Here is a 12,184-nt window from a genome sequence, read left to right on the forward strand (position 1 = left end):
TAGTGTTACGGACTAGGTCCCCACGAGGATGGTAGCACATGTTCAAGTCTCCACATGGATGGTGCTGTGCGCACGATTAAAAAACAATATATTCGCAAATTTGAAGCAGGATCCTGTATCCTGATTTTTTTCTTAACATTTTTCTGTTATTAGTGTGTTGTAAAAACATTGGGAAAGGTTAGTCCCCACAAGGCAGGTATTCACACATAGTCCCCACAAGGAGGGGGGGGGGGTGAGTGTGAGTGTGAGTGTGAGTGTGTGTGTGTGTGTGTGTTTACCCGAAGGTGTCAGAGCGCTTCACAATAGGAGCAGAAATTATACATAAGGAGAAAAATCACAAGTGAGCATGTTACAAATCAAACGTTATGGTCCATGAGGCAATAGTGACATTTGTGCAAGTATCAGGAGCAAGCAACATACAAGAGGTAGCAAACGATACGTTACAAAAGGAAAAAGTGACGTGTGCAGGTTACAAGAGCATACAAAGTACACAGAGGGCAATAAATGGCAGACACTCAAAACACTAAAACAGAATTTACGTTACATGAGGTAGTGGTGGCTGTTGTGCAAGTTTCAAAAGCAGCCAAAATGCGAGAGGTAGCAAACGATACGTTACAAAAGGAAAAGTTGTGTGTGTGTGTGTGTGTGTGTGTGTGTGTGTGTGTGTGTGCGCCTACAAGAATTGTTTCAAATTGTAATACCTTGTTTAAGAAAAGGCGTGTTTTAAAACAGTTGCTTTTTATTTAATACAGATGCAAGACCCTGCAAATGCCGCAGTTACAGGTGCACCCCTTGCGCTGGCCACCAGTGTAATAACTAACAACCCAGTACAGTTGAGAACACCGCATCCAGGTATATATATTAGGAGTTGTGTAGTTCTATGTAGTTTTGTAAACCAATAACGCACAAGTTCTCTTTTTTCTAATGCGGTTCTCGTGTATGTATGATTTTACAGCTTATGAGCCCGACCTGCAGCAAGTTTTTGAAGAGCTAATGAGGGACATCGAGGCTCAAGGAGCTATGAACACTGTGCAAAACACTACAGTTCCTACAAGTAATTAAAAAGACCGCTGTTATTTAAACTGTCTAAGGCGCTAGGGAGCTGTCGGGGTAGGCCAGAGTTCTGACCCTGAGGGTGTATAGGAGGACTCCGGCGAAAGATGCCTAATGTTGGGTATTATGTTTCTTTACAGGTGCCCCCACGGTATGCCAGGACGGCGGCACGGGCCAAGAGGCGGCGCAGCGTTCAAAAGAAAACCCTCTGAAGAGGAAAGCTTCAACTTCTAAAGTGGGACCCCTGTCAAAGAAAGGAGCTGCAAAAAGACCGCTACCAGGTGTGTTTGTTACAAAAGGGTGTGAAAAGTACTACCAGTGTTACAGACTCTCAAGCAGAAGGGTACAACGGCTTGTACCAAGGCCTATATAAAAAGGTGGCTGTGTAGAACTCAGGATGGTTTTGACTGCATGTGTTGTTTTATGTTTCATCTAATATATATATATATTCTGTTTATATTTTAGAAGCGTCTCAGAAACATGCGGCTGGTGGGGGGGTCGGCGCAGCCCTTAAGGGACATAACAACAGTCGTCCAGAACAACAGAAGCGGCGCAAAAGGCGTGAGTAGGAGTGTACGCCAGGAGAAACTCTCTACGTACTACACCCCAAACAACAGGTTGAACATTCTGCACAGGGGCGGGGTCAACACTGGCGGAGCAATTACAAACACAGATAACACCGGGGTGGGTCTGTGTAAAACAGCTACAAACATTTTCTGAGCCCTCTCAGGGTGTTAAAGGGAAAGGTGTCTCAATCACAGACCTCATTAAGAAGGATCATAGGCACTCTGAGAACCGTCACAACCCTTCAAAACGTGTGAAGTCCATCAAGGTATTCACAGAACCCCAAGCCGAGCCCTTAAACCTCAAGAAGACAGCGCCGGTGCTCACAGAGGTCCAAGCCACGCTCTTAAGCCCTGAGAAGAAGAACCAGAGGACCCCTGAGCCCCAAGATAGCCCCTTAGACTTATCTGTAAAAAAGGATGCTAAGCCCCTGAATGAGGCCTATACACCCAAGAAACCCATGGCAACGATAGATGTACCGGAGGGTGTAGAAGAGGTGGCGCCCCCGCAACCCGCTAAAACAACACGCCTCTCAAGAAAATATCTGAAGCTGAAACCGGGGGTCCCTAAGTTGCAGATAGCCGCGGTCCTCAGCAACCCTGAGGCTGCAGTGGAGCCACCCACCGCCCTGAAACCCCAGACATTGGCAAATCAAATAACTGTCCGTGTAGAGGTGCACGCCCCTGAGCAGACGCCAAAGCCGTTTGTAAGTGTTCAGGCCCGGCCAAGGGTCTCAACAGTGGGTAATACACATCCCGTAGAAGGTCCTTCTAGCACAGATACCGACGCACTCACGCTGATGAGGGGGTTGGTAGACAGCATAGGTAGAACCCCAGAAGAGGCGTACCCTGGGTCTTTGAGCACAGAGGGTTTACAGAACACCGGTAACCAGGCACAACACGCTAACACAAACATTTCAGCGAGGCCCCAGGATTACAACGACAACTCCTCACAATCCTCATACCCTCTGTCCCCTGGTACCCCACCGGGAGCATACGACCCTACCAGCCCCACTGCCAACCCCGTGTACAGACCTGTGTCCAGCCCCGCGGCCATGCCCGTGTACAGTCCTGTGTCCAGCCCCACTGCCAACCCAGTGTACAGACCTGTGTCCAGCCCCACTACCAAACCCGTGTACAGACCTGTGTCCAGCCCCGCGGCCATGCCCGTGTACAGTCCTGTGTCCAGCCCCGATGCCAGCCCTGTGTACAGGCCGGTGTCCATCCCCTCTGCCATACCTGTGTACAGGCATGTGTCCAGCCCCGTTGCAATACCCGTGTACAGTCCTGTGTCCAGCCCCGATGCCAGCCCCATGTACAGGCCTGTGTCCATCCCATCTGTCATACCTGTGTACAGTCCTGTTTCCAGCCCCGCGCCCACTAGTGGCAGTATAGCTGGTGCTGCGGAGTTGCCGCCATTTATAAGACAGTGCAAAGTGTGCCCCCCTAAGCAGGGACAAGATGTGTCTGTAAATGCAGAAGATGTATTCAAGGCTCATGTAAAAGAGATGCAGATGGCTGTTCGAAAATTAAGGCGTCAGGGGCACCGCGCAATCATGAGAATTGATCTGGGGTTTACCAAGAGCTGTAACAGGAGGGAGGCCCAACATCTGATCGCTGCAAGGACTGGGCTGTGTAAAAATGGGATCATACAGATGTGTCAGACAGCCGTGGCCGACATACATGGTATACAATGGTGACTAAGACAAGGCCAACCCCTAAAGACCCCCACAGCGACTGGTGCTCATAAGCGGTCTCTAAAATATAGCCGTCAGGTCCAGAGGCTAGTGACAAAGTCTGTACGCTTCTTAAAACTGCTCAAGCAGCGTCCATCTGCTGCCCCACACCCCCTCAGACAAGACCCCACTGTTTCCCCCCAGCCCCTCAGACAAGACCCCGCTGTTTCCCTAAACCCCTACAAACAGGTTACCGCAGCTTCAACAGCACCGCCTGAAACACTTAACCCAACACTTAACCAACAAGACCCCCCTGTTTCCCCACATCCCCTCAGACAAGACCCCGATGTTTCCCTAAACCCCTTCAAACAAGGTACCGCAGCTTCAACAGCAACGCCTGAAACACTTAACCCAGCACTTCACCACCGACAATACATAGGGTCAGGGTCTAACATACCGAGGGTCGGCCATTTGAAAGGGGTAGGGGGGCTGGCTTTAAAACTCCAAACACCACAGCCTTCAGAAGGACCTAGGGGTGGAACTGTAGCGGCTGCCTCCATGAACAAGGTGTCCAATGATACCGCCCTGACTGTTCAGATAGGCGGGGGTTTTGTATCTAGAAAAGCCTGGGCCCGTAAAAAAAACCACAAGTGGCTTAATAGTACAACGCAACGACGGCTTTTAATACATAAGCTGAAGAAGGCTCGAATATGCGCTACCCGCAGGTTTACAAGGACCCCTGAGACAGATCCCACCCCGACCCCCCAAAATGACACACCAGAGAACACCTCCACAAATCACACTCCTAATGATGAGGGACCCGAGCCCTTGTTTCTAGAGAGTGTTAGAAGTTACACTCGCGAAGTAGAGAGGTTTAGGGCCGTAGAACACTATGAGGAGTTTAGATTTGTTAACCTAAACCAAATAACATCAAACACTCATGGTGTTCTAGCTATACATCAGGCTGTGCAGGCGCTCATAGAAAGGCTGTTACAAGATGTGGGGCCTAATGACTTTTTCCAACTCCGCTTCCAGGGGCAGGGTTTTGACACTCCTTTGTTCACCAGGCGGAAGAGCCGAGATGTTTTTGACGCTATGCAATTTTTAGAAAACCTCTCAAGGCTTTTACAGAGTAAGGCTGAACTAGTCGCCTATGGCACTTTTAGAGTCATAGCCCTTATTGTACGAGGGCGTGAGGGGGGAGGTGTTTCCAGACCCTTAAAGAGCATACTATACAGTAAACTAATTGGTAAGAAACAGAGGTGGCTGCTCAACTTTAGCAACGCCTCGGCCAATACATGTCTGGCGGCCAGCATCGTGGGGCTGCTGATGGATCGCAAGACCCCTGACGCTGTCATCATGTCTAGAGCTGCTGAAGCCCATGAGGTTCTTGAAATACCTCCTGACCGAATGGTCGGCTTTGGCGATGTAGGTCTTTTTGAGAACTATTTCGCCGTGACGGTGAAAGTTCTTTATCACAGCGGTTCCTGGAAGTACTTTACAACCGGGGAACCTGTGAGAAACAAGACCGTATATGTCCTCCACGTTGAAAATCATTTTTACGGCATCTTGAACCTTAAAGGTTTTCTGGGAGCCAGGTATGTGTGCACCCACTGCGACCAAATATACACCAATAAAGCATTTCACCAGTGTGAAATGCATTGTAAGATGTGTCAGAGGGACGGCTGTATAGAAGACACCACCCTGAAGGTGAGGTGTGGCACATGTAGGATGTTTTGTCGCTCGCAAAACTGCTTGAGCATACACGAGAAATCTTACAACTGCGTCCCTAAAAAGGACTGCACCGAGTGTGGGCGATATGTGGCAGTGGATCACAAGTGCAAAGGTATGATATGTCCCCGCTGCCACGTGTCTTACAAGGCCGGCACCAACCACCAATGTTATATGGTTAAAGGTCCCCCGCAGACCAAGACCGAAGACTATATAGTATTTGATATAGAGTGCACACAAGAGACGGGGGTACACCAGCCTAACTACATTTACGCACACCATCTAACCTCTGACGTCAGTTGGGAGTTTGAGGGACGAACGTGTGTTGGTGATTTCCTAAGCACTTTCATTCAAGCCAAATTCCAAGGATATACCATGCTCGCCCACAACTCGAAAGCCTATGACTCCTTCTTTATTCTACTCGACATGATTCGTGAAAAGATACAGGTGGAACTCATAACCCAGGGTTCTAAACTGATGCTGATGACAGTATGTCCTTTAAAAATACGGTTCATAGACACCCTGAATTTCCTCCCCATGAAATTGAGCATGCTGCCAAAGGCCTTTGGGTTCCCAGGATGTAAAGGTTATTTTCCACACTTTTTTAACACCTGGGCTAACCAGAATTATGTGGGACCTATACCTCCTCCGGACAGCTACGGGGTTGAATACATGATGCCTGATGAGAAAGCGCGCTTTCTACAGTGGTACTCTGAAAACCGTGAAAAGGAGTTTCACTTTCAAACAGAGTTGAAAGCTTATTGTCAGGCTGATGTAATGATCCTCCGGCAAGCTTGTAACCTCTTCAGGGATGTTGTGGTGTCTATGACTAAAGAAGGCCCGGCCTTGAAACCTAAGACAAGGCCTAAGAAAGTCAAGGCTTTGACATCCAAAATCCCTAAAATACAACAAGCGTTCGAATACATAGACCCATTTCAAAACGCCACTCTGGCATCCATGTGTATGTCCATCTACAAACACATGTTTTTAGTGCCGGAAACTATAGCTCTAGTGCCGCCAGACCTCTATACCGGTAAACAGAAACGTTATTCAACCCCCTCTATACAGTGGCTCATGCACATCTCTGAGAAGGAGGACATCCAGATTCAACATGCCTTACAGGGCGGTGAATACCGCTTGGGACCCTATTACCTGGACGGGTACTCTGTAATTAAGGGTGTGCCGACAGCCTTTGAATTCAACGGTTGTTTTTACCACGGCTGCCCCAAGTGTTACAAACCCCACGAGTATAACAAAATGCTGGGTACCAAATTTGAACACTTATACAGACGTACTCTGACAAAGGCCCAGTATGTTGAAAATCAGGGCTTTGCTCTGACAGTTCTTTGGGAGCACGAGTGGTTAGACATGTTAAAAACTGACACAGACCTCTGCTCGTTTCTTAAGACTCATGATTTACCAACACCTTTGGAGCCCCGAGATGCCTTATTTGGGGGGCGTACAAATGCCATACAACTGTACAAGGCCGTTGGTGAGGGTGAAAAAATACACTACTACGACTTCACCAGTCTGTACCCTTTTGTGAACAAAATGAAGTTGTACCCACTGGGTCATCCAACCATCATCTATAGAGATTTTAAGCCCCTATCCGAATACTTTGGGCTTATCAAATGTGAAATCTATCCGCCTAAGCAGCTTTACTTCCCTGTGTTACCATGTAGAGTCAATGGTAAGCTGATGTTCCCCCTCTGTCGAACATGTGCGATGTTTAAAGAGGTTGCGGGATGCAGACACACCGATGAACAAAGGATGCTCACAGGGACCTGGTGTAGCAACGAGGTACAAGCTGACTTAGAGAAAGGGTACAGGTTAGGTAGAGTACACGAAGTGTGGCATTTTAAGAGCACTACAACACAACTCTTTGCCCCCTACATTAATTTGTTTCTCAGAGACAAACAGGAGGCCTCAGGGTATCCTGAATGGTGTACTAGTCAGGGTGCAAAACAGAAATACATCGCCGACTACTACGCTCATGAGGGTATCTGTTTACGCCCCCACCTGATAGAGGTCAATCCTGCACGCCGACAGTTAGCCAAACTCTGTCTCAACTCCTTATGGGGAAAATTTGCACAGCGCACAAACCTTTCAAATACTACCTTAATATCAGAACCTGATGAACTGTTCAAGTACCTGTTTGCCCCCTGCTACGAGGTGTACAGCTGCGATTTTATCGATGACGATACCGCGGCTTTGTGTTGGAAATATGCCCAAGAGTACCCCACAACGAGTAACAACATAAACATTTTCATAGCCTGCTTCACGACAGCCCACGCTCGTCTAGAGCTTTATGGGGTTATGAATAAGCTCCAGGATCGCTGCTTGTATCACGATACAGATTCAGTGATTTTTCTCAGCAAGCCTGGGGATGAAGACCCTCCTCTAGGAGATTATCTGGGTAATCTAACCAGTGAGCTAGATGAGGATGAGTATATAAAAGAATATACTTCCTCAGGGCCTAAAACATACAGTTACCGTACCAACAAGAACAAGGTGTGTATGAAGGTCAAAGGGATAACATTAAATGTCAGCAACACCCTAAAAATCAATTTTGATAGTCTGAAGAATCTGGTGCATGAATACGCTACAGCAGACGATTCTGAGAATGCTAAAACCATAGTCGTGAACCAACCCTGCATAGTCAGATCCAAAAAGAAGTGGGAAATCACAACCCAACCTCTACATAAAACATTGCGAGTTGTTTTTGATAAAAGGGTCCTGACCAGCGACTATAAAACACTGCCTTATGGTTATTAGCCCCATTAGAGAGACAACCGCCACAACATGGACACCCGGTTACAGCATCCGTTCTCCTGCGTTCTAGCAGGCCCCTCAAACTGCGGTAAAAGCTACTTTATAAAAAAGCTCTTAGAAAATGCCGACTCTGCTTTATCACAAACCCCTAACAATATTGTATGGCTTTATTCATGCTGGCAGTCTCTTTATACAGACTTGGGCCGTCGGTCCCCCCATATCAAATTTATAGAGGGTATACCGGATAACCTCAACGATGATGAGCTACTGCCCCCAACCCATGTAAATATGATAATTGTTGATGACCTGATGCGTGAAGGGGGTGATCATCCCGAGTTAGAGAGAGCTTTTACTCAATATTCACACCATCGCAATCTAAGCATCTGCTACATTGTGCAGAACTTGTTTTACAAGGGCAAGAACAGTCGGTCTATAGCTCTCAACGCTTCATACCTTGTTTTATTTAAAAACCCCCGTGACAAACAACAAATATCCGTCATAGCTAAACAGATGTACCCCGGAAACACACACTTCTTCATGGAGGCCTTTAGCGACGCTACATCAAAACCCCACGGGTACCTGCTGGTAGACTTAAAAAATGAAACTCTAGAAGACTATAGACTATGGGCTGATATTTTTCCCCCAGAGCTCCCTGTAGTTTACACCCCAAAGCCCAAGACTAGGCCCTATAAAAAGCAACACTGATGTCTTTTAGAGCCATTTACAGTTCGGCCATTATAACGCTCAGTGGTGACCATGTCTGACCGCCTACGTCGCAATCTAGGGCTCCTGAAAATGCTTGCTACCGCCAGCCCCCAACACAGAAAGGCCATCCTGGGCGCCGCTTCTGACGATTTAGTGTCTGCCATTTCAGAAATAGCCCTAAACACCCTAAAAGGCAATGTTCCGATATCAAAGCGTCAGTTACAGGTGTTGAAGAAGAAGAGGGGTCTTATCAGGAAGCTCAGTAATAAAAGGGCCTCGCTCATCACAAAGAAGAAACTGGTGAAACAGTCTGGGGGTTTTATAGGTAACTTGTTGGGCATTGCTATACCTATAATTACAAGCCTCATCACGGGGCGGTGATGGAACATGCCACAAAAATGTATCTGGTGCCTAGACAGCAAATGGAGCATCTGGGGTCTTCCTCGGACAATGCCTGGGATATACGTAGAAATGAGACTCTACGCCTGGATACTGAAATTCAAGACATTTTGAGCAGGACTGATCTAAATCCCTACGACAAGGCTAACCTTTACACAGCCACTCTCAAAAAATTCTTACATTCATACACCATGGGGAATACCGAGAAAAACAAGCTGACTCTATATACCCCAGACTCTGAACAACCCCCAGCTCCAGCCAACGCCCCGCAACCCATGCAGCCTCCTCCCGATCTTGCGACATCCTCAGATACCTTTGTTGGAGATCTCTTAAAAAATATAGGTCAAAGACACAGAGGGGCTGCGCAGATGATAATGAGTAAACTAGCCGCTTCTAAAGACCTGACCTCTTGGAATGAACGAAGAGAGTTTCTCTACAAGGGCCAGCCGGTTTCAGGGTCGCATATGTACGATCTAGTCAAAGGTCTCACGCACCCCAAAATCCTAACGCCTCAAAATGCACCGAGAAGGTGGGAGCAGTTTCTGAGGGCCGCTGCTGAACTCAATATACCCTCCACGCTCGTTGGGAATAATGAACACCGAAGACTGTTAGACACTTTGAAGGACCCCCTACTACCATCGCCTACAGGTTCTGAAGCTCGAAGGCTATCCCCGACATGGTCGACCCCTGCAGCATCTGTGCCGCCCCGCAAAAAGACTATGCCCAAACCCCTCACGTGGATTACGCCTTGAGGGTTCCACAGACTTTTTGAATAATTGTGTGTATTATATGTATAAACGTTCCTGGTGTTTTCTACTTCATTGGTTTCTTCAATAAGGTTTGTGAAACTAATGACCCCACTACCAACCTGTTTGTAATAAACACATGTTATAACTTTTCAATCCGTCTCAGTCGTCTTTTAAAAGATTTAAGGTGTATGTATATTGAAATACGGAGTCTGAATACATGTTTTTTAAAAAATATAATGTCTTTATTTTACATGTTCAACATTAAGCATACGACTGTTATAAACCCTTACAGTTTTGACAAGCTGCATATTCTATTTTCAAAGGTCTGACCGACGACCTTGTGTTTTCTTTTACATATTTCACAACTATACTGTCATTGTTAACAAGATCCCTCGAATATAGATTTAAGAAATTTCTAAACGATAGACCCTCTGACATTTTACTGATAAAATAAATACAGTGTTCCCCGCATGTGATGGCCATGGAATCCTGCACCCTCAGCTTGTTATACTCCACCACCGCTGCAGCTTTTTTCACAAACTTGAATATGGGCCGTGTATAGAGTCTGTGTTCAGGGAACTCTGCTGTACTGTCAAACACTGTAACCTTGTCCCTAGCTATAAACAAAGCTGCCCAGTGTGTCCCCGCCTGGTCATGCGGGTCTGTGTTAAAGACTAGGGTGCACGGTCTTTCTGGCCCTATTTCGCTTGGTAACCCATCGCTAGGGAAAACACACAAAAAGTATTTCCTAGCGTATTTATGTCTGTTTAAGAAGTCACGTATCTGTACAGTATCCATTTCACAAATGTTTTTAAAGATAGTCAAACAAAATCTTTCTTGCGTGGTTGATCTGAACGATGCTGTCGAATACCGAGAATACGACCATGTTCACATTAGCCGCCAGCGGGTCGGCGAAACGTATTTCAGCTTTTAGATTCCCATTTTTGACCAGGTTGTAGTGATCGCCATCTTCCATGTCCGGTGTCAGGTCGAATGCGAACAGCGTGTATCCGCTCCCATAGCCTTCTCTTGACACGGCTACACCACAGTCCCTTTGATGCTTTCCTGTTATCGAAACCAGACCCTGATATTCCCGGATGTAATGACCGGCTGCAAAACTGGGTGTGTAGGGTTTTGCAGGAATCACAGTGCCCTCGTGGACCAGCGCCGCGTAGTTGATTTTGTAGTTTTTAAAATTGAAGGGGTTTGAGGCATAGGTACCACTAAAAGCTGTATTGTCCACAAAACCTATGATGATGAGTTTGGGTAGCTGGCCCAGAAATAAATTCTGCTGCTGTGTTAAGCGGGTTCCTGCAGGGATGCTGAATACCTTCAGAGATACTCTTTCCACAGCGTACTTGGCATTGGATATTTGTAAAGCTTCGGCGTGCGCCAACCTGACGCTCGGTGACACTTTCACTCTCTTTACAAACAGGCTCGCGGCCAGGATGCTCAGCTTGTAGTGTTCCGCATCCCCGCTGATGAGGCAGAATGAGTCCTTGTTGCGAGTGAGCTTGAGCTTAAGATCAATTCCGTTGATGAGCAGTTTATCTTGGAAGAAGAGGTCTGAATGTATGCGACCAAGGAGGTCAAAGGTACGACTACTTGCCGCCTGCCTTGCTCTTTTTATAATACCCTTATTGGCTCCATCCAGAGCTGTGATTTCAAACTGTCCGTATGTATCCCGGTGAAACAGACCCGCTGAAAGTTGTGTGTCAAGGGCATCGCTACTGTAATTTAGAATGCTCTCGATGTAGGCTTTGTAGGCATACATGTTATCGTTCTGGGTGATGAGTCGATCACCTAAGGTGATGTCCACTTGGTTAAACAGTGTAGCTAGCGGGTAAGCGATCGTTGCCACTTTAGCGGCGTCATCAGTGTCGGTCCCATCGGCTTTGACGATTTTACACATAAGATGTAGCAACGTGTTGTTGAGATCCAAATACATATCCGTGGACCCTGACACAAAAAACTCTATGGGGGCCAGCGGCGTCAATGCTGCTAAAGGTGATACCTCCATGAAGAAGCTGTTTTCGATGCTTGTCTGCGTGGGTTTTAGACTAAACAAGTCTAACTCTGATTTGGCGCACTCTCCAGATCCACAATGTACAAAGGCCATGGCTGTGTTTACGAGGCTTTAAAAAATATTTACTTTAGAGCCGTTTCGCTTCTTGGCAGCTCTCTTCCTTCTTGGGGCTCTTCTTTTCTGAGTGCGTTTTGAAGAGCTCCTCCTTTTTTTATAGGGGGCCGGAGGGCCCCTGCGTCTGGAAACCCCACGTTTCCTTTTGACACTCACGCGTGGTTTATACATCAAACCCGCTCCTTCTTGAGGTTGCTTGTTCATGCGCTCTGCAACCGCCGATGTAACAGACCCCACCACCTCCTGGGCAATGTTCGTGGCAGCCGCCTTAACATGTGGTTTTGCAATTTCATACGCTCTTCTCAGGAAAGGCATAGCTCTTCTAAACAGACCTCTAAAGAATCCTCCTAATCCAGCCCCGTACATAACAGGTGACCCTTGAAAGTACGGGGGTCC

The 12,184-nt window shown here is 47.1% G+C and overlaps 1 protein-coding gene across 1 annotated transcript; it reads left to right on the top strand.

Annotated features, from left to right (window-relative positions):
* The first annotated feature begins 750 nt into the window (after positions 1-750).
* On the top strand, positions 751-9,793 carry LOC146771107 (uncharacterized). The gene is made up of 4 exons (XM_085640350.1): positions 751-852; positions 956-1,054; positions 1,194-1,334; positions 1,519-9,793. Exon 4 carries the CDS (start codon positions 3,851-3,853, stop codon positions 7,796-7,798), a length of 3,948 nt encoding a protein of 1,315 aa, XP_085496476.1. The 5' UTR covers positions 751-852; positions 956-1,054; positions 1,194-1,334; positions 1,519-3,850; the 3' UTR covers positions 7,799-9,793.
* The last annotated feature ends 2,391 nt before the right edge of the window (positions 9,794-12,184 follow it).

The sequence above is a fragment of the Triturus cristatus genome, unplaced genomic scaffold, assembly GCF_964204655.1.
Source record: "Triturus cristatus unplaced genomic scaffold, aTriCri1.1 SCAFFOLD_207, whole genome shotgun sequence".
In the NCBI taxonomy this organism is placed as follows: Eukaryota; Metazoa; Chordata; class Amphibia; order Caudata; family Salamandridae; genus Triturus; species Triturus cristatus.

Bases quoted from the DNA above. Each gene is read 5' to 3' on its own strand.
- LOC146771107 (XM_085640350.1), top strand. From the start codon at position 3,851: ATGAACAAGGTGTCCAATGATACCGCCCTGACTGTTCAGATAGGCGGG.